At 37.9% G+C, this 23410-nt stretch overlaps 2 protein-coding genes across 2 annotated transcripts; one reads left to right on the plus strand and one right to left on the minus strand.

Annotated features, from left to right (window-relative positions):
* Nucleotides 1–584: 584 nt before the first annotated feature.
* LOC140751245 (aldo-keto reductase family 1 member B1) lies at nucleotides 585–16569 on the minus strand. The gene is made up of 7 exons (XM_073085132.1): nucleotides 16443–16569; nucleotides 9815–9957; nucleotides 7560–7701; nucleotides 5681–5875; nucleotides 4579–4778; nucleotides 1810–1965; nucleotides 585–726 (listed from the first exon to the last, which is right to left on the minus strand). The coding sequence occupies exons 1-7, from the start codon at nucleotides 16509–16511 to the stop codon at nucleotides 687–689; spliced, it is 945 nt and encodes a 314-aa protein (XP_072941233.1). The 5' UTR covers nucleotides 16512–16569; the 3' UTR covers nucleotides 585–686.
* Nucleotides 16570–20217: 3648 nt separating this feature from the next.
* Nucleotides 20218–23410, plus strand: LOC140751339 (uncharacterized). The gene is made up of 4 exons (XM_073085247.1): nucleotides 20218–20365; nucleotides 21254–21418; nucleotides 22099–22261; nucleotides 22905–23410. Exons 1-4 carry the CDS (start codon nucleotides 20354–20356, stop codon nucleotides 23096–23098), a joined length of 534 nt encoding a protein of 177 aa, XP_072941348.1. The 5' UTR covers nucleotides 20218–20353; the 3' UTR covers nucleotides 23099–23410.

Here is a 23410-nt window from a genome sequence, read left to right on the forward strand (position 1 = left end):
CTTAGTCCTCAGGAGTAGCGGCACATATGTGGCCGACCTCAGCTAGGAATCTAATCTTGGAGTTCATTACAGATGTGATGTCCATGGGCGGCAGTAGCCACTTACCATCAGGAGGACTGTATGCTCGTTTGCTAATTCTATATTGTAAAAAAAGCCTAGGTTAGTAACGGCCACTCAGACAGTCCGATGTTCAAATTCTAAATATAGACAGATTTAGTTTTTTTTAATTAAATTAAATCTAGATAGATTTAGGCCATGGTTCAGGCGATAATGAGATCACTGCGAGGACACCTGTGCCCAGCAGTGCGACAGTAATGCGTTGAGGACGATACACTTGCAAGTTCATATGTTTAAATTTGGTAAATCATCGATGTAAGAATATTTGAGATATTGTGTGGCATCAATATTTGTTTGCGCAGCAGTTTTGGTGTTAAGGAATGTTCCGGTTCGGTAGTAATAAGTATATTTTAACAGAATTTTCCACTAGGACAATACAAAATAAATACATCTAACAATTTATGTTCTGTGGTCATTGCGTAATATTTTAAAATGAAGGTTTTTATAAATAAAACAGAGCATTTAAATTAAAGTAATGTTTATTCAAGTCACACAGTGTAGGTGCAATAGTAATAATAATATTATAACGATTTAATTAACAATAAGTATATTTTTATCCTTAAAGGAACTCAGTACTCGTCGTGGAATGGGTAGTCTGGGTGGTGGGTGCTGGAATAGAAAATAATAAAATTAATTAATCATAAAATATCAGTGAAATGTTGATTGAGGCGCTCAGTCTAAGAAGTGGTATAATTTACAAGCTTTACAAATGTCTACAAGAGAATTTATAGACATATGGAGACCCCCCAGGACCAGAGGCCCCTGCCGCACTTAGTCCTCCAGTGCAAAATGTTATTTAAATATATATAACTCAAAGGCGACTGACTGAAATAATGATCTATCAACGCAGAGCCCAAACCACTGGACGGATCGGGCTGAAATTTAGCATGCAGGTAGATGTTATGACGTAGGCATCCGCTAAGAAAGGATTTTGATCAATTCTACCCCCAAGGGTATAAAATAGGGGATGAAAATATTACTTTGTAATGCGAGCGAAGCCGCGGGCAAAAGCTCGTTGTCTTATAAGTTGTGATTTGCAACAACAATTTTGATTTTTATTTTATCAAATGAAAATATCAAAGCTATAATATTTATACTTTTTGACAAAAGCCCCATAGATAATTATTGGTAACAACATTTGGAATTTTTTGCGGCCTTATCCAGAAATTGTAACATTACGATGTTAGCAATATATCAATAGATGGCGATGTTTTAGATTAAAATGAAAATAAGAACCGAAGGCGCGGGAAAATTTAAAGTCTATGGTGATTGGGCGAGAAGAAAATATGTTAATTACAAACATTTAACTCTCATTAATTTCATATTTACAAGTCTAGTATTACTATTACTAGTACCTAAGTATTACTTTATATTGCTATTGGACTATTATCACCAAGGACTAGCTGTGTGGCGCAGTCTATATCATCATAATAAAGTTACTTCTCGTATTGTAATAGTATATAATCACTCTCATTATAGTATTAGAAATTAATTATCACTTGCTTAAACGGTGAAGGAAAATATCGTGAGGAAACCGGCACACCTGAGAGATTTATAAAAAAAAATCTCAAAGGTATGTGAAGTCTACCAATACGCACTTGTCCAGCGCGGTGGACTATGGCCTAATCCTTCTCATTCTGAGAGGAGACCCGTGCCCCGTGCGTGGAGTATGAATGGGTCGATGATACTCACTCTCCCATCATGCACAGCCGGCCGTTGCACTCTAGCGAGGCCACCAGTTCCAGGTCCTCGGGTGACAGCTGGAAGTCGAACACCTGGAAATTCTGCTCGATACGCGCCTTGTTCACTGACTTCGGGATCACTATCAGTCCTCTGTCTATTGCGTATCTGAAAATTAATATGTTTAACTCAACAAAGTTTTTCTCAAAAATATGTCTCCCTTACCACATCTTTCAAACCAGAACACAGCAGCGGCTGTCGTATCCTGATCGTATTTATTTAGTATTCGTATTTATATCTGTGTTTGTCTGTGGTGGCGAAGGTGGTGGCCCATCAATATGGTGGTATAGTCTGTGTAAAACTGCTTGTCCGCTTTTAATATAGAAATTAATAGCAAATTGTATGACTGCACCTGCTCGCAACAACTTCAGAGCGGACTAGCAGTTTGGGTGGACAATACCTACCTAAATAATCTGTTAAACCTTAAGTATAAAATAAATTAAAATTGTAGTTGTACAAGAACAAATAAATGTCTATTTAAGTACAAAGTTTATGACAAAGTCGTGGAAAATATTCAATTTTATTGCAATTATCTAATCAGTAATAAATTGATATATAAGTTATTGTTGTTTATCAACGATGTCTTGTAGGCGAGGAAACAATGCTACTATTGTTGGTGCATGGTTGTGAATGCCAGCCTTGTGGTGTGGTAAGGTCCTATCAGGTTATCAACCTTATATAGGTCATTTCATTCATACCAATTGGCTATGTGTGGGTCATCATTTGAATGTAGCGAGTACTTATGTATGCGTGTTTTCGTAGCAAAAAATAGAAAAAAATATAAAATAAAATTTGCTCTCAAATTGTGATCCATCTTTAGTACTTAAATAATATATTTTTTATAATATAGGAGTAGTAGACGAGCGTGCAGTCCACCTGATGGTAAGTGGCTACTTCCACGCATGGACATCTGTAATCAACCCCAGATAGGATTAGATATTCCTACCTGAGGTCGGCCACAGATGCGCCGCTACTGAGGACTAAGTTGAAAAGCCTCGGAAAAGTATGTATCCCTTACCACACCCTTCAAACCAGAACACAGCAGCAATTAACACTGCTGTTATAAAGCAGAAATAGGTTTAACTATCTTCAAAATAAACCCAAACCTAATAACTATTAGTTTTGGTTCCACGACAAAAGTTATTGAATCAAAATTGTAGATAATTTTAATTTGATACGGTAATTGTTCTTATAAATTTTATGTGCGACGGATAGTTAGCCATAAAGAGCGCGAAAACGATTTGTGCCGCTGTTTTAAGATGGCGGCCGAAGGACAAGAGTTGAAACCCCAAAAAATAGTATTTATTAACATTTCAAAAATTAAAATTGTGGTCTATGACTATCACGCCAGTGATAAAAAAATTTAAAAATTTAATGGCCTACAGTTTATAGCGCACGAGTTGAAATTACTTAGACATCGTGAAAATGTATGCAATCCAAAAAATAAAACGCTTTCTACACTCACAGCCCCACAATATGATTCACTGTATAGTGGGTGCTATGAACATACACAGAGACAAATACACAAACACCCAGACCCAGAAACAGAAATCTAAATTCATCATTTAGAAATCTGTCTGGCCAGGGATCGAACCCGGGACCCTCTGCGCGTCAGACCGGCATGATAACCGCTCGCCACGCGGGTCGTCACATTCTCAATATTCAATCCATTCAATGTTTTGCCTACCAAAGATCGACATATATTTGACAATTTCTTCATACTAGACATCGGCCAATTTCAATCTTTGGTAGTTAAAAATGAATTAGATCGATTATTAATAACGTATAATAAATGATAAAGAAACAATGTAATGAACATAAGGATAAATTATCATAATATTATCTACATAAATAAACTAATTATAAAGTTATATTACACAGTCACACACAACCGTACATATGAATGAGACTACCTTAGCTATTGACAATAAACATATAACTACTTATATCATGGGCTATGTCAAGTGTGTTAATTAGGTACATTGTTTAAACTGTATGTACTTAAGTAACAATTTATCTTTATCTTGATTATTGATCAATTAAGATGGAATTTTCCTTTCGAGGCGGCTTCCCACGATATGTACTTAATTATAAAGATTTATGCAGTATGCATGGACGACGGATAGTAAAAATATAGAAGGCGGTAGAATCCCTTGAGATTCGACTCCGTAGGTACCGCTTCACCTATTTCTGTCTAGAAACAACAGTGTTAAGCGCTGCTGTGTTCTGGTTTGAAGGGTGTGGGAATAATCCGAGACGTTCCATCTTAATCTTCAGTCACGCCTCTGTGGTCGACCTCCTACGTCTTATCTTATTCGGAGTTGATTACAGATGTGGGCGGCAGTAGCCACTTACCATCCTGTGAACTGGAAACTCTTTTGCTAGTTAAATATTGAAAAAAAAAACAGATGTAGCGGTGGTACCTTCTATAAACCTCGAAAGGTGGTAGCATTTTTTGCGGTTTGATTCCGCTGGCACCACCGTCATACCTATTTCTCCCTAATAACAGCGTATTATGTAAGTTTGAAGGGTGTGGTAAGGTAGACATGCTTTTCTGAGGCATTCCAGCTTAGTCCTCAGGGGTAGCGGCGTGTCTGCTACACCTATATTATAAAATGGACTGCCCTTTCTATATTAAAACAAAAGTTACCTTAAACCTGGTTTTACTATCCAAATATTGGTATTAGTTGGGTTTCCAAAGCACCATATTGGTTAGGTTACCTGATAAGGACTTGCGCGACGGTCTTGCTGTATCTATCCGCGATGGACTTCAACCGCGGGTCCTGCAGCAGGCTGGGGTCTCCGGGCTTCGCCCAGGGTCTGTCCGGGGATCCCAGCGGTGAGTACGCCGTTATGGCTATACCTTGCAGCTTGCAGTATTCAATCAGTTTGTTTTGGTTTAGGTACGGATGTACTTCGATCTGGAAAAGAAGAGTTTTTTTAGCATAAATGCAGTAAATAAGCAATATATTTAATTTTCGTATTTTTTTATAACATAGGAGTAGCAGACTAGCATGCAGTCGTGATGGTAAGTGGCTACTGCCGCCCATGGACATATGTAATCAACCCCATGTTGGATTAGATTCTCCTACCTAAAGTCACTACAGATGGCCGCTATCCCTTAGGACTAAGCTGGAACGCCTCGGAAAAGTATGTTTTCCTTACCACACACACGTGTGACGGTGGTGCCGCCGAAGTCGAAATACAAAGGGCTCTAGCACCTTATATAACGTAGGAAAGGAATTGTCTTTATTCCGGTAAGTTGCAAAAAACAGTGGTCGTGTACTATCCCACTGCTGGGCGCGGGTCTCCTCTAAGAATGAGAAGGATTAGGTCATAGTTCATTGCATTGGCCAGGTGCGAAGGTTACGTATGGTAGGAAATGTTATATTAAAACCACAGATTAAAACTTATGAATGATCGTAGAGTATTCAAATATGCATCTTTATATTTTTTTAAAGAAGTCTTTGGCATGTATCTTTCTTCATGATGTCTTCCTTCGCTGTTATACTTAACGAGGGATTATTAATCTCCTATTTTTGCAAAATCAGAGCTGCTAGGTAACCCCGGTAGGGTTTCAAACCACTATTCTATCACTAAATTTTACCTGAATGTGGTGGGTATATTTTAAGCGCATATGTATAATTGTACATATGTAGGTATAATATTATGTCATTCTTTGGCACGGCTGGACGGATTTTAACATATGAGGTGTCGTTGGATTCGTATAAATTGTGGAAATAACATAGACTATTTTAAGCAGTCGGGCTTTTTGTTTTTACAATAAATCTCTATTAAAATCTAGTCTAGAGAATTTGTTCACCTGGTTAACGGCCGGCCGTATCCTCGCTTCAGCCAGCACGCGGTCGATCTGTTTCTTATTGAAGTTGGAGATGCCGATGCTCTTGGTCAGACCCTTGTCCACGAGCTGCTCCATCGCCTTCCACGTGTCCACGTAGTCCACATCTGAAGGTACCGCCTTGCCCGATGCGTCCACTGGGAAGAGCTCGCCACCTTCCTGAAATATAAATAATGTTGTGAATCTAATTTTACCACTGTTTTTGTATCTATCTGGGTATGAACGGAATCTTTGAACTCGATTTTTACCCACTTCGATCTATCAGATTAATTGAAAATTTTGAACAATTATCAAGAACTAATGACAATACACGATTTTAATTTTGTTCCATTCTTCTCATCAGGATCATCAGTCAACTTTAACGATTTTTCTTGTTCGATTTAGCCCGGCTTGTTAGTTGTTTACTTATACTACAATATTATTTACAATGTGACTATTTGTACAGGTACTGGACTAATAAATTATATTTATTCGTACATTTATTCATTTTTTTTTCTTTAAACAATGTGACAAATTCATTTTTTTTTAAATATATTTATTCGTACATTTATCAATTGGTTAGGTTAGGTTAGGTTAGGTTGGGTTTTTTTTTATTTTTTTTTTTAAATTGATTTCGAACGGGCTGATGGCGATCGACGTCATTTTTTGATGTTAAGAGCTTAGTTTCTAAAATCGATCGGTAGAGCCGTTTAAAAGTTATTGAAAAAAAAACATTTCAAAAAAAAAATTTTGTAGTTTTTTTGAGATTTCTCAAAATCTACCGGTTCGAATCGGATAATAATAAATTGTTTGTCCAGTACCCGTATTAATAATTATAAATTATTCGTAAGGTAACCGTATTAATAATTATAAATTGTTCGTACAATACCTGTATTAATAGACTCAGCCTATTATTTATTTATAATTAAGTAAGTACAACATTAAAATTTCAAGTAAATAGGAATTCATCTGATGATAGGTCAGCGTCGCTCATGGTACAGTACATATCTATATCCTTATATTGTGCCCATGGAAACATGACACGTTGTAATCCGTTGAAGTTTTATTAAGCAATTATTTCTTTGCAATTCATTATTCTTATGGAAACATGAAACGTTGTAACCCGTTGCAGTTTTATTAAGCTCTCTTTTTGCTCATCATTCTTTCAACAATAAATAAGTCCATTAAGAAAGTGCAGGCTACGATTCATACCAAAGGCTGTCTTCTGTCTCTGTTACAGACTCTTTAGGCCATAAAAGTAGTTATAAAGTTATATACAGCAGTTATAAAAGTAGTTAAGACTAGAAATACGTTTCAAACAGCCTTGATCTTAGTTTTCACGTGGTCGTGGCGGTATGCCAACGTTTAGGAACGCAATTTTTTTTATGCAAATTCTAAAAATGTATTTCCTTATTTACTGTTGATATTTAAAAAAAAAAACTTATAAGACTACATAATACATTGGTACTCACTGTCTTTATTTTATAGGAGTAGCAGACGAGCATGCAGTCCACCTGATGGTAAGTGGCTTAAAGCGCCAATAGACATCTTTGGAGGTTGATTACCCTCAGATAAGATAAAACTCCTAGCTGAGGTTGGTCATAGATGCTTTGCTTACCCTCAGGACAAAGTTTCAACGCCTCGGAAAAGTATGTCTCACACTGCTGTTATTTGGCAGAAAAGGTGTTGCGGTGGTGCCGCCGGAGACGAACCACAAAGGGCTCTACCACCTTCTAACTAAATTGTAAAGTCTAGAATAAGTATGTCTTCCTTAACCTTATGTATACTTGTTTGCTGCTAACCTAACCTAACCTAACCTTATGTATACTTGTTTGCTGCAAAAGCAACAATTATAGTTACTTACCTTATAAGCCTGTGGCCAGTGTATGAGGTACAGGTCCAGGTAGTCCAATCCAAGGTTTTCCAGCGTGGTCCGAATAGCACCTTCCACGAGGTCTGGTTTGTGGAACGTGCACCATAGCTTTGATGTTATGAAGATATCTCCCCTGGAACAAACATGATTTGGTAATGATAGGGTTAGATCAGGTGCCGTCGGAGTTCCCCCGCGCACCTCAAAAAAGACGGAATGGCTTAGCTCCAGCTTCATCCCGAAAAGAGACTGGTCCGAATGCGGTAACACGGATAGACCTTTCGCTCCCCGCTGTAGTAAAAGCTATGGTCGAGTTTGAGAGGTAATGGAAAGTCATAAAAACTGAAAGGCATGCAGGTTTCTTTGCGATGTTTTCCTACGCAGTTTAAGTAGCCACTTACTATTAGGTAAATTATAATTATTAATATTATTATTATTCATATGTGTGTGTTTATCTTTGAAATTAATTATATATTTATAGTATTTATACCTGTATTTATATATATTAATACCTATTTATAAAACCCTTATTCGTGCTGTTATGAGTTCTTTAAAAAAATGTAAATCCGTAATTGGCTGTAAGAAATACTATATAAGAAATGTGCTTGTATGATTTTAAGAGCTGTGGATTTTGTAATAATTAAATAAATTCTCGTTTGTTATTTTTATTTTATAATAAGTGTTCCGTTTTTTGATTTTTCGTAAAGAACCCTAAAATACATAAAAAAACTGTGTATATCCAAGGCCAATCCGTTGATAAGCTTCTAATTTCAATCCCTCATTAAGATAACAGATTAATCGTTCTCAAACAAATCAAAGTGCAAACATTTATGACTGACAGCAGATAAGATTGTTGCTATATCATTAACTTCTCTTCTATGCATCACTAGCTGAGAACTAGAATTTATTTTATAGCACTCTGTGACCTAAACCCGCATTTTAGCCACGCATTTCTGTGTCCAAAGTAGCCGATTTTTACACCGTACGAATATTAATGCACTACCCTCACAGTTGTAAAAAATAAACATAGCTATGAACGTTTCATACTTTTAAATGCCATTAAAAAATTAAAAGTGAGTAATGAGTATTTTGTTTAAAGCTGTAATTATGTTCATATTGATATATATTCTCTGTATTCGAATAAAAAAAGTAGATGTCGTACACCTCAACTTTTTTTAACTGATTTAAAATACTTACTAGTAAAAAATATAGTATAAATAGTAGTACTTACATACATACGAACTAAATACTTACATAAGGAGTTGTCTAGTCGTTATCAAATTTAACCAATTATAATACTTTAGCTATTCATTTTAATACTAAAGTTCGTAAGATAATATAAAATAGGCCGCATATTTTCCTACATAATTTGCATATTTTATAATGTAGAAGTTGCAAGTGAGCAAGCAATCTACCTGATGTCTATTGCCGCTAACCTGAGGCGGGTAACAGATGCGTTGTGACTCCTGAGGACTAAGCTGGAACGCCTCGGAAAAGTATGTCTCCCTTACCACACCCTTCAAACCAGAATACAGTAGCGCTTAACACCGCTGTTATTAGCCAGTATTAGGTGTGGCGGTGGTGCCGCCGGAGTCTTCGCTGTCCGTGTGTCATAGGACTCTCTTTAACCGTAAGAGATTGTCACTTGAATACTTTACAGAGTATGTATAACGGTAGCTGCTATAACAACAAATACTAAAAATAAATATCTTGATAATAAACGAGGGCCGTCATACAAGAAATCTGTATTGTTCAGCATTTTTAGCTTTATCTACCCAACTGAAATAGGTAGACAGTTCAAATTTTCACAATTTAGTGGTACGGGACCGTGTTAGTTCTACTAGCTCTTAGCCTATTATTTCCCTGGGGTTAACTCCCTAAGGGGTGTAAAAAGAACTCCCCTTCAAAGCCGGCGTTGCATTGGCGACTCTGGTGTTGCCATGTCCATAGGTGACGGTGACTGCTTTCCATCAGGTAGCCCGTCTGCCTTATCGTTAGGTTAAATAAATAAATAAACGCTTTCTACACCCACAGCCCCACACTAGGATTCCCTGTGTCGTGGGTGCCATGGACACACACATAGACAAATACACAAACACCCAGACCCAGAAACAGAAATCTAAATTCATCATTTAGATATCTGTCTGGCCGGGGATCGAACCCGGGACCCTTTGCGCGTCAGACCGGTATGGTGGCCGCTCCGCCACGCGGGTCGTCAAAAAAAATATATAAAAAAAAACTAAAGTTACCTTTTAATAACACCCTCATCAAACTTGGCCTTTAGGGCTGCGCCGACCTCCCTCTCATTGCCGTAAATGTGTGCGCAGTCGATATGTCGGTAACCGATGTCGATGGCGTCCTTCACCGCCTGCGTCACCTCCCCGGGTTGCGACTGTAAATAATGTTTTATTGATCGGATTTTGGTTAAACATAAACATTGGCGGACTCGTCGAAGGCCTGTGGTGGCAATGTTGAATGCCTGTAATGTAACTAAAGAACCCTTTGTGGTCCGACTCCGGCGGCACCACGGCCACACCTATTTCTGCATCATAAAAGCAGTTTTAAACGCTGTTGTGTTCTGGCTTGATGGGTGTGGTAAAGGAGACATACTTTTCCGAGGCGTTCCAGCTTAATCCTCAGGAGTAGCGGCGGATCTGTGGCCACCTCTGAGTACCAGCTGGAATTCCTATAAATAGGATGTCTCTCTTACCGCATCTTATAAGGGGGAAATAGGCATGGTGGTGGTGCCACCGAGTTGAACCACAGAGGGTTCTACCAAAATTTTCGTAAGTTTTGTAGAAAATTCTACCTAGGATATTATTACGACATTACGATTAGGATGATATTACGACACGACACGACGAGATACGATTCCTAATCACATTTTCCTTTCTAATAGTGATTCATTCCAGATTATTTTTCGTTAGTTTCACTTTTTGCGCGTGTGCACATCATACTTTTTTTGACCTGCGCCCCGGGTGGCACATCTGGTTAGAATTTAAGATAAGTATTTTCTATTATTCTTGCATTTATCTTTACATTTCTAAAGTTATTTGAAAAAATATATCCTGCGACTATAACACAAAAGCATTTTATGTTTTCATTTTAATAGATCAAATAAGTTGTTAAAAGCAAAGTAAGCAATCTTTTGCTAATTGTTCTCAATGCTACATGTCGTTAGTAAACAACTGGTAATTGCAATATTTGGTAAATAGGTTGATTTTGTTTTGTTTTAAAATGATATGGCATTGAATATTATTAGGTGTTAAATGACACATATGTATATCCTTAAATTATTTTACGAGTTGATATTTTGAAAGGAATTTAATTTTTAAGAAGAAAGAAAAATTAGGTGACTATATGACTCTGAAAATGAAAGTTTGTCTATATTATGTTCTTTATCTATACTAATATTATAAAGAGGAAAACTTTGTTTGTTTTTTTGATTGTAATGAATAGGCTCAAAAACTACTGGACCGATTTTAAAATTCTTTCACCATTTGAAACCTACATTATCCACGAGTAACATAGGCTATATTTTATATGAAATTTGATAATTTAATAAATAGATTTTGAGATGTACATAGTTTGCCGGGTCAGCTAGTCATAGATATACTACTAATAAAGACGTAGTAATCTATGTTTTATAGAATCGTAAGCTATGCATTTGATCAAGTGATGATCTTGAGCAAAGTTGTTGTACATGAGCCCACGAAGGTTTCTGTGGTACGACCAATTTTCGATAGATGGCGCCACTGTCATTCCAATGAAGATACAAATTTTCAGATGTCTTGTTATTTTTATTAAAACGCGGGCGATGTCGCCACTACGAGTGTTTAATATGCCGACCTGACACGCAATGAGTTTCAGGTTCAATCCCCGGCTAGAGCGATATTTATAGTACATATTTACCCGACTGCCAAGGAAGGGTTATGTTTTTCGCGCGTATCTTGTATGTTTGTCTTTCTTTATTTGATCCGATCTAACAAACGGCTGGACGAATTTCAACAGTTAAAGTGTCATTATATTTGTCTCAATGACCCGAGTGTCCTTAGATAGGTGTTACTAAAAAAAATCAAAATGGCGGATTTTTGGCGCGAAATAGTAACACATTTAAAAAAAAAAGTTAACCGAACCTATCGAGTAGGGTATCAAATGAAAGGAAATTAAACGGAGATTATAAAAACATATTTGTATATATGTAAAACATTAAGGTGATTGATTGACTGACTAACTAAATGACTTTTTCATTTTTCAGAAATCAACGTACAGCCTAAACCAAGGACCTTACAGTTCTGAAATTTTGCACACAGGTTCTCTATATAGCTTGAATAAGTACTAAGAAAGGCCTTTTGGAAATTCTACCCTTAAGAGGGTAAAATAGAGGAAAACAGTTTTTTTGAAATCCTTTAATTTTGAAGCAACTACTATAAAATTTTGTATTTGGCTTTCTGGATAGGAACAAGGACGCACTTATTTATCCCCCTCCGAAAAATCAACCCCGTAGAGGGTAAAATAAGGGTTAAAAATTCATTTCAACAATTTTGAAGCAAAATCTATGAAATTTTGTATCAGGCTTGTTGGATAAAAATAAGGAAATGCTACCTCTAACGAGGTAAAATAATGACCGAAACTATGATTTACTGAAGTTATATATTTTATAGACCGTAAATAGTGAATTTTTTCGCGATATAGTAACACGTTTTAAAAAAGTTAACCAAACCTATCGAGTAGGGTGTCAAAATAAAGGAAATTAAAAGGAGATTACACATACATTATATAATATATCTTATATATAAAATTCTCGTGTTAGTTACCGTACTCCTCCGAAACGGCTTCACCGATTTTCACCAAATTTTATATACATATTCAGTAGGTCTGAGAATCGGCCACTATCTATTTTTTTTACACCTAAGTGATAAGGGTTGTTCATCCTTAATTTTTTTTTATTTATATGGCAACACAACGTTTGCCAGGTCAGCTAGTACATATATACTCGTATATACACATCGAGATGACTGTCTGACTAAATGAGTGAGTTGCTGTGCCAGAGATCAACGCAAAGGGAAACCGCTGAACTTAAGCGTGCTGGAATTTTACACATTTTTTAGGTTCTTTATATAGCGTAAATGATCACAACGAGGATAAAATAGGATAATATTGTTTGAACATCTTTTGTTTTTGAAGCAGACACCTACTATGAAACTTTGTATGTGGCTTTCTGGATAAAAATAACGAAATGCCTATTTCACTACTTTTGGAAATTCTACTTCAGCCTTTTTGGTGCAGTCGGGTTTTTGATTTTTTTAATTAATTACTTGTTAAAATATTTAAATGATAAATTTTGATTTCTGTTTTGGCTCTAAATCATTGTGTCACATGGTTGTAGTGTTGTGTTATTTGTTTGTATTTTAATCATAGATTAGTAAAGATTACTCACTCCTAACAAGAAAATGTACCCAGTTTTGAGAATTGAAATAGTTGCGTAAAAATGTTTTGCCACCTCTCCGTGCTAAAATGTTCCTAAAATATTTGAAATAATTATTTATTTATTACGTAAATTTCGTAATTATTACGCAAATTAGTTATTTATTCGTCAATTTTGTCTAAAAATGTTTTTATTTGTCAAGGATTCAAAAAAAGAACTTACTAAAATAAGCCATTTTTGGCTTCATTCAATTTCAAGGCGGCGAAGTATCTTTACTAATCTATGATTTTAATATATTACTCTATAATATGATATAATTCTTTATTTCTTCATTTATTAAAAATATATAGGTACTTTCAGTAAAAACTAACAAGTGAAGGTATATAACACAGACAAGGGTAAATTGATTGTAAACTCCATTTTTCCGAATATGGTGGTGAATCTCTATGTTTCTACTTTATAATATTATTGAGCAATATTACAAAATTCATATCTTTACTGTTTGGTAACTGATAGATGATAGATAGATAAAATTTGATCCTAAGTATTAAGTATGTATAAATGCGAATTTGAGTTTGTTTCTTTGCTATATTATATATTCTTTGCTATATAATCTATTCTTTGCTATGTATTTGCTTATAATTTCACGCCTTAACTATACAACCGAATGTGATCAAATTTGGTGCAGTTCGCGCCAAACTGCTAGTCCGCTCTGAAGTTGTTGTGAGCAGCTACAATTTGCTATGGCGACGCGATTCATTTCTATATTCAGAGCGGACTAGCAGTTTACACACGTTATCAGGGGTTCAGAAAAGGACATACTTACATTATATTTTATCTCGAAAAAAGTACCACTCCCGAGGGATAGATAAAGACCTCAGAATGCGAGAGAAGCAGCGGGTAGAAGCTAGTCATTAATAAAAATCGCGCGTATCTTTTACAGATGGATGATTGGATGGATGATAAAATTTTATTCCTAATAAACTTCGAATTGTCTATCTCTTGATAATCTTTGAGGTGGATTGTGATCACGTCAGTTATAGTGGTTTTAGAGTAAAAAAAGTAAATATTGGATCTCGTATTTACATTTATTTATTTTCATAATTATATGGATGAATTAAGGACGACCTTACCCCATCCACATTAACGGTTTTTTTCATACATTCTCTCATTAACCATTTTAGAATGCTTAATTAAGTATAGTTTTGTCAGGCAACGACGCGATATACTGCTGACCCGGCAAACTTTGTACCGCCTCAAAATCTATTTATCAAATATATTCATAAAATATAGCCTATTTTACTCGTGGATAATGTAGCTTTCGAATGGTGAAAGAATTTTTAAAATCGGTCCAGTAGTTTTTGCACCTATTCATTACAATCAAACAAACAAACAAAGTTTTCCTCTTTATAATATTAAGTAGTGTAGAAAAATAATTTTCATGCATTCAACGGATTGGTGACGGTCCAACATACTTCGTATCTTTACCAATAAGTTTCCAAATACCTTAAGATTATTATAAATAATCTCTTAAAAAGCAGTGATAGCCTAGTGGTTAAGAAACTCGGCCACTTGATCGAGGGGTCCGAGGTTCAAATCCCTCGCACCAGGCTCCGTGAGTTTTCACATTTATATGCGGATTACAAATTAATGATCACTTGATTAAACGGTAAAGGAAAACATCGTGAGGAAATCTGCATACCCGAGAAAAAAAGTTGTCAAAGGTATGTGAAGTCTACCAATACGCACTTGGCCAGCACGATGGACTATGGCCTAATCCTTCTCATTCTGAGAGGAGACCCGTGCCCAGCTGTGGGACAGTAATGGGTTGATGATGAATCTCCTAAAATTTCTTTTACCATCATCTAAACTGTTCTAAACCTATGCACACATTTGCGTTATCAACTTATCATTAAAATAACATATTTTTGTCAAACGATGACACATGAAGATGGGTCCAAGGGCTTCTCTTGACAAAAAACAGACCTCACAGGTAGTAAAATCCATCCTTCATTCGAAAAAAATGGGTTCCCATATGTAAATAGAAAAAACCGAACGTCAATTTGGTAAAAACTGTCCAAAAAACTTTTTTGTACGCAACAACGAATGAACACACAATCAATCTCATGATAAGTTGTTGCGAGTTTGCGACCTATTCCGTCTTTCCCTAAGAGCAGAGAGGCCCGTGCTCGGGGCCCCACTTACGTCGGGGGCCCCGAAACGCTAATAAATTTGATTGCACGTAACATTTCTCTTTAAGTCTTTATTTTTCCTTAAATTATTTCTAACTCGAACCCCAAAATTTTTGTGTGCCCAGGGCCCCCGGCATTCCTGAAGATTTAAGGTCCTGGTAGCGTCTACCCATGGATAATCAATGTAGTCTTCAACCCATTACTGTCCCACTGCTGGGCACAGGTCTCCACTGCTCTGGGCCAAATTGGTCATCACACATTCTTGAAAACTTTTTTTAGGACTCTCAGATGCGTAGGTTTCCTCACGATGAATTCCTTCACCGTTTAAGCAAGTGATAATTAATTTCTAATACGCACATTGAAATCAGATGCGAACCATAATCTCCAGTAGTGGCAACGTATCGTGATCAGCTTAGGAGAACCCCTGTTATATATGGAGTTGGTTACATCCATGGGCGGCAGTCACCACCATCCATGGACTATACGTTCATCTTATATATAAAATTCTCGTGTCACAATGTTAGTTACCGTACTCCTCCGAAACGGCTTTACCGATTTTCACCAAATTTTATATGCATATTCAGAAGGTCTGAGAATCGGCTACTATCTGTTTTTCATACCCCTAAGTGATAAGGGTTGTTCAACCTTAACATTTTTTTATTTATATGGCAATACAACATTTGCCGGGCCAGCTAGTATCTTATAAAAATACTACAGCTATGTACTACCTTTCTTTTTTATGTGAGGAAACCATTCAACGTTCCTCCTAGCCGCGGCGGCAGCGGAGAGTATATGCCGGATTCCTACCAGCTAAAACCCCACGGTGTTCCTCTGTACGCCTTTTGTCGGGACTATTGTTACGCTAAGCAATCAGCTTTCAGTAGTACCTTTTTTTTCTTCACGAGGGGGAAACCTTCAAAAGGTACCCTATGCCGTGAGAGCGACACAGGGTTATATGGGACTCTTACCGCACTAAAACCCCCCGGTGGCCGTCCTCGGCGCTGCGTAGAGGACTCCGGGATTTCAAAACTTGACGTTTCGAGCTCCCACTCTTGCCGCCCTCACCCCGGAAGCCCCCTTGTAGTCGCTTCTTACGACAGGCAGGGGATACCGTAGCCCTATTATACTCCCGAGACTACAGGGACAACCTAACCTATCACCTAGTACTTTTCTGTAATTAAATCTTCATATTTTATACGGATAAAATGAAAAATTGAAGCGTACAAATTTGATTAATGAAAAACTAGCAAATCTTACCTTCCATGTCCCAAGCCCGAACACAGGGCAAGTGTATCCATTGTTAAACACGACTAGAGGCACAGACATTGTATAATATGTAACAAACGTATTAGATACGTCCGTACGACACCGATTCCCGCGTGCGACTGACGTGGGTTGTACGAGCCCTTATTTTTATTGGCACGTATTTTTAAGCTTGGCTCTCGTTAGTGCGTATTTGCGACTGGAATTCTTGTAACAGATTGAGCGTGTGTGCTGACGCGATCAATGTCTACGTTATGTAGCAAGGATAGGTTAATTAATATGATTACAAAAGTTATTTTTCATTATTATTTAAGATTAATGTTGATTTGTTAATTTTACTGACCATCGCCAAATCTATGTATTATTACTTTATAACAGTTGTCAAACGCTTTCACAATTGTTGTCGCGTAAAAGCGAGGTATTTCAACTTGATTTTAGGGTAGCAGGGCATCAATCTCACACAGGACTTATCAATCTTACACAGGACTTCAATTGTTTGCTCTCGATTACAGATGTCCATCAAGTAAACGGCATTATATTTTTTTACTTAAAGTTCACAAAATAAAATAAGAAAAGTGTTTTCTTTTAGATAGATTGCATGCATAAAAAAATATTAAAATTAATTATATGACTTACTTTATATTAGTACAGACTAATGCTATTACAAGCCTTGTCTGTAACTTTGAGTATTTTTATTCTGTGTAGTGCCATATTATTCAATAACAGAATTCGTAAAATTAAAAAGTACTTATTATTCGTACTTATTTACAAAAAAATGTCCTTTTAAAATTCTCATTAAGTAAGTATATTTTCCAATATAGCCACGTAAGTTCAAAATATTTTTATAGTCGCAAAATCGTATCCATGAAAGCGTACCTTAAATGCGAATTGCAGTCTACGCATCGTAATAGCTAACTACGGTAGGAAAAATATGCTAACCTTGATCATTTTCGGTGTAACACACATAGAAACATTGTGTTACATTGTAATTTTCCATGCCATTCAATATGAGACACCTTTGCATCCTACACTAACGATCCACCTTGTTTTTAGAGGAGTGCTTAGGGTAATGTTTTTCGTCGTAAGCGCTTTTTTTATAATATTGGAGTAGCAGACGAGCATACAGTCCACCTGATGGTAAGTGGCTACTGCCGCCCATGGACATCTGTAATCAACCCCAGATAGGATTAGATATTCCTACCTGAGGTCGGCCACAGATGCGCCGCTACCCCTGAGTAAGCTGGAATGCCTCGGAAAAGTCTGTCTCCCTTACCACACCCTTCAAAACGGACCACAGCAGCGCCTATCCCTGCTGTTATTAGATAGAAATAGGTGTGGCGGTGGTGCCGTCGCAGTCGAACCACAAAGGGTTCTACCACCTTAAATATAGGGATGTAGGGATGTCTCATTCTTTGGCGCGTACAGCTCAAACGGCTTGATCTTGTAAACCTTTTTTTTAGTTGTCGAGGGCAACTTTCAAAAGATACCCAGTGCCTTAGGTGTGACACAGGGTTATGTGGGATTCTTACCGCACTAAAATCCCTCCTTGGCCGTCCTAGACGTGGCTAAGAGGACTCCGGGATCTCCTACGGAACGCAACTCATCTGAACGTGTTGCCCCTTCTGGCTCCGCCCAGGTGAGTTTAGGGCTCGCCACCCCGTCTGGTGTGCACGGTATGCGATCACACTTACCGCCGTCCTCCTCGGGGTCGCTTGCTAGATGTTTCGATCCCCGAAGCCGCCATTTAGTCGCCTCTTACGACAAGCAAGGGATACCGTAGGCCTATTCTGGTCCCGGGGCTAAGAGACTAAAAGGGAACGCCTTGTCTAAGCTATGTCTCTCTTTAATATGCTTTAAACAGAAACCAAACAGCATTTATAGCTATAACACGGTGGTGCCTTTAGTTTAGGTATTACTAGGTACTAGGTTAGGTAATCATTATTTTTACATGTAAGTATATGTAATTTTTTCGCATTTCGCATATCAGTAATACGTATTATATGTGAGCATAAAAAGTTTTATAACTCTAGACCAGGGCTGGATTTTGACAGAGGGCCCTATGGCAACGAAGAAACGGAGGCCCCTAATTATTAGCCGAATAAAAGGAACATTATTTCCATAAATTCTTTCAAAAAGTCAGGGCCAAGAAATAAAATAATTTCAGTTTTTAAAAACTAAATTACTTACTTAATTATTTATAATATTAACATGTAAGTTGCTGACGTCGAAATTTGGATACATTTTTTACTCTTCAATGTAGGGGCCCCTTTCATTGGAGGCCCCACTTGCCCAAAGTCCGGCCCTGCCCTAGACTGTAATAAATCTAACAATAAAGTTATAACTGAACATAATGATTATTATATTCATGTGATTATTAAGGAAAACATGTTGTTATGCATATTTATTTCTACAATACAAACACAATACAATTTTGTATTGTATAAATTGAAATATTGAAAATTATGAATATAAAAAAGTGTATTTTTTTTATTTAATCTATTTTTTATTGTTGACATATTTAATTACATTTAGAATAATTTACGTAATAAAAAATACAAATATTATACTTACTTATACTTAAAACAGGTTTTAAAATACTTCCTTTTACTTAATAAAATAATTCAATATAATAAGCTTCATCCAAATTGCAGTCCTTTGGAAGAGCCCCCAAAACGCTGGCGACATTACCTCGTTGAATAGCTAAGCTTTTCGACTTGTTAAACTTATTCATGCGTGGTACGGAAATATAGTCATCATTAGCAAAGTCAGCAACCCATTGCTGTCCCACTACTGGGTACGGGTTTCCTCTCAGAATGAGAAGAATTAGGCCATAGTCCACCGCGCTGACCAAGTGCGAATTAGTATATTCCACACACCTTTGAGATTTTATCAGAACTCTAAGGCGTGCACGTTTCTTCAGGATTTTCCTTCATCATTTTATCAAGTGATCATTAATTTCTAATTGGCAGAATAACTGAAAAATCAGTTCGTTTCTTGGGATTCAAATCTCGGACACCTTCATCACGCTATCACTAATATTTAAGAGATTAAGTACTTAAGTCTTATCAAAAATATTTAATTCAAAACAGATTTTTACAGAACTCTTTTTGAATGTCAATAAGTATACCTACAAGTATATCTATTACTACTTCGCAAGTTATTTCGTTATGGAGAAGAAGCGGCTCTGTCTGAGCTTTGTAAGAATCATAAAAGAAATATTCCACAGGTTATGACGTAATGGAAGGATTTCGCATCATAAATACTCCATAAACATTACAGCATAATGATTCATTCCCATGATTCAGATTATTCGACTAGTTTCAAGATAGAACACTCTGTGGTTCGACTCCGGCGGCACCACCGCCACACCTATTTCTATTATAACAGCAGTGTTAAGCGCTGCTGTGTTGTGGTTCGAAGGGTGGTGAGGGTGACATACTTGTTGGAGTCAATCCAGCTTAGTCCTCAGGGGTAGCGGCGCATCTGTGGCCAACCTCAGGTAGTAATATCTAATCCTATATGGGGTTGATTACAGATGTCCATGGGCGGCAGTAGCTACTTACGTGGACTGCATGCTCGTCTGCTACTTCAATGTTATTTCGGTATAAAAATATCTAATTTTAAGTATTTTTAAGGCTCTATAAAAAATATGGTGAGCCTATAAAGTATGTTTCATACTGCGCTCTTCTGTACATTAAACAATAAAGAAGTAGTTAAAATAAAAGATTATTTAACGGATTTTTGATATTTCAGAACGAAGCGAGACTCATTGACAATGCTTCCAAACATTTTCAGACACAAAATTGACAGGAGAAAATGTGGCTATTTAAATTCGTCGTGTAAAGAGAATTTACAAAATATGTCTGTAAAAAGAAAATCTTTAACATAACTCATCTCTTCTGAATATGGGAAACATTGTAAGTAGGAGGAAAGGTGGTACGAGTATGGTTTGACCAGGAGGTATAGTCCGCGCCAAACTGCTAGTCCGCTCTGTAGTTGCGAGCAGGTGCAGTCGTACAATTTGCTATAGCGACGCGATTCATTTCTATATTCAGAGCGGACTAGCAGTTTTACGCGGACTGAGTATACCATGGAAACCTATTTCTAGCGTAAAGCAACTTTGCGTTTCAATAGAAGGATTTGGTAGCCGGTTGACTTACATATGAGACGACCATTCTAGTTGGATCCATCCATTTTGAAGGTGGTAGAACCCTTTGTCGTTCGACTCCGGCGGCACCACCGCCACACCTATTTCCTTATAACACCAGTGTTAAGCGCTGCTGTATTCTGGTTTGAAGGGTGTGGCAAGAGAGACATACTTTTCCGAGGCGTCCCAGCTTAGTCCTCAGGAGTAGCGGCGCATCTGTGGCCGACACCCGGAAGGAATATCTAATCCTATCTGGGGTTAATTACAGGTGTCCATGGGCGGCAGTAGCCACTTACCATCAGGTGGACTGCATGCTTGTCTGCTATCTGCTACACCTATATTATAAAAAAAAACCTTATAATGCTAACAGTAAGGCTTATTTCTGCCTCATAACAGCAGTGTTAAGCGCTGCTGTGTTCTGGTTTGAAGGGTGTGGTAAGCGAGACATACTTTCCCGAGGCGTATCGCTTAGTCCTCAGGAGTAGCGGCGCATCTGTGGCCGACCTTAAGTAGGAATCTAATCTTATCTGGGGTTGATTACAGGTGTCCATGGGCAGCAGTAGCCACTTACCAACAGGTGGACTGCATGCTCGTCTGCTACTCCTATATTATAAAAAAGACATAAAAAGGAATCTCAGCCAATTTAAACATTTTCCAGCCTGGTGGGCAAAGACATGGACCCTTCGGTCCTCGGCAACCCTTCGTGCCGCAGGGGATGGACCAACAGCCCTTTGGCCAGGGGTACGGGCCGCAGGGGTACGGCCCCCAAGGCTACCCTCCCCAAGCCAATGTCGCACCTCCACCTTATGGACAGCCAGGACAGGTATTTTTTAATATTGCTAAAAAAAAGTTATAATACTCGTAAATTACCGATATGCTTCAAACATAAAATTAGAGGTCTTAAGTGTCGAGTCCCTGAAGTTCCGGGACCAGAATAGGGCTACGGCATCCTCTGCCTGTCGTAATAGGCGAAGGGTTCTCGGGGTTGCGGGTGGCAAGGGTGAGAAATCGCCCAGCCAGCTACCCGGAAGGACGACGTTATGCTTAGCCGCATACCGTCGTAAACACCCGAAGGTTTGGTGAGGGGAGTCGCGGCCGAAGCTCTCCAGTTGTGTTTTATTGGAGATCCCGGAGTCCTAATAGCGGTGAGGAACGCCACCGAGAGAGCTTCAATGCGGTATAGTCCGCGTAAAACTGCTAGTCCGTTCTGAATATAGAAATGAATCGCGTCGCTATAGAAAATTGTATGACTACACCTGCTCGCAATACCTTCAGAGCGGACTAGCAGTTTGGCGCGGACTATGCGAAGCATATAACCCTGTTTTTCCCGAAATGCTATAGCACCTCAGGAGTAAAGTTCGTTCTATATGGAATTATGGAAAATATGGAACCCATATAGAATAGAATTTTCTTGTCCATGATTTCTTGTCCATGGGCGGCAATCTACAGTTACTATCGGACTGCACCCTCGTATATAATACTACTTCAATCTTATCGTTGTAGGACCAAGCAAACGTGGGCTTTGGTCAACAAGGCTACCCACAGCAAGGCCAGGGCTATCCTCCCCAAGGCTATCCTCCTCAAGGTTATCCTCCACAAGGCTACCCTCCACAAGGCTATCCTCCACAAGGATATCCTCCACAAGGGTACCCAGGAGGTGGGTATGGTAAGAACAAATTGTGCTTTTGTAATTTGTGAAGATCATAGGATTAAAATTCCATTTCTCCAACATTACCCAAGAATACTTAAAGATATTTTTAGTGGTGGTAGCACCCTTTGTGGTTCGAGTTCGGTGGCACCACCGCCACACCTATTTCTGCATCATAACAGCAGCGTTAAGCGCTGCTGTGTTCTGATTTGAAGGGAAGACATACCTACTTTTCCGAGGCGTTCCAGCTCGGTAAAGTATGTCTCCCTTACCACACTTACCAGCGTCAGGGTTAACGGCATCCGTGGCCGACCTCAGGTAGGAATTTAATTCTGTCTGGGGTTGATTACAAATGACTATGGGCAGAAGTAGCGACTCACCACTAGGTGGACTCCATGCTCGTCTGCCACTCGTATATAATATAAAAATTAGTCGACTAATAATGACTAAAAGTAATTTAAACACATATATTTTTTTGGAATTTCTCGACATTAGGTCGTCAATAAGTCTCACGGGCCGCAAGGAGAGAGTCGCGGGCCACGGATTGCCAACTTCTGCTTCAAATAATATTACAAATCGTATATTATTAAACAAAGTATAAATATTATTAAACTGAAGAACTGTTTAACTTGAATATACATTAATTTATTAATAATTCCAGGTCAGCCGCCTCCACCGGGCATGGCTGAAGCCGCGTGCTGCGGCAGTTGCATGGCCTGCCTCACCTGCTTGCTGTGTTCATGTTGCAACGCGCTGATGGGCGCCGGCCTCCACGACGAAGGGGAAGGCCTCCCGCCTGAAAACTCCGCTAATGTCCACCCCCCAACCGCGGGACAGATGGAAGAAGACGATTAACTTTAATTTATTTATTTTAATTTTTATTTATTTAATTTTTGAAACACGTTAAAGTAAGGGTTAGAAGGGCGGACTTAATGCCTAATGGTATTGTCTGCCAGTCAACTCTGGGCGATGGCGACAGTAAGTGGTAGGCATTTACACAAAAGTAAAATAAACTGAGACATATTATACATACAAATATACATACATACATACATACATACATACATACATACATACATACATACATATAATTTAATATAGTCCCTTTAACTTTAATATACAATAATTATAGTCCGACAAAATTCTGTGCGTGTGGCAGCCACTGGC

This window comes from Epargyreus clarus, unplaced genomic scaffold (assembly GCF_041222505.1).
Source record: "Epargyreus clarus isolate Ecla_fem2 unplaced genomic scaffold, WU_Ecla_fem_2.2 ptg000022l, whole genome shotgun sequence".
Lineage (NCBI taxonomy): Eukaryota > Metazoa > Arthropoda > Insecta > Lepidoptera > Hesperiidae > Epargyreus > Epargyreus clarus.

What these genes read in the sequence shown, in the direction of transcription:
- LOC140751339 (XM_073085247.1), top strand. An exon ending in CTTATGGACAGCCAGGACAG is followed by an intron (nt 21,419 to 22,098) that starts GTATTTTTTAAT and finishes TTATCGTTGTAG; the next exon opens with GACCAAGCAAACGTGGGCTT. An exon ending in GTACCCAGGAGGTGGGTATG is followed by an intron (nt 22,262 to 22,904) that starts GTAAGAACAAAT and finishes TAATAATTCCAG; the next exon opens with GTCAGCCGCCTCCACCGGGC.
- LOC140751245 (XM_073085132.1), bottom strand. Translation starts at nt 16,511, where the DNA reads ATGTCTGTGCCTCTAGTCGTGTTTAACAATGGATACACTTGCCCTGTG. An exon ending in ACTGGCCACAGGCTTATAAG is followed by an intron (nt 5,876 to 7,559) that starts GTAAGTAACTAT and finishes TTTATATTTCAG; the next exon opens with GAAGGTGGCGAGCTCTTCCC. An exon ending in GTCGCGCAAGTCCTTATCAG is followed by an intron (nt 1,966 to 4,578) that starts GTAACCTAACCA and finishes ATTAATTTTCAG; the next exon opens with ATACGCAATAGACAGAGGAC.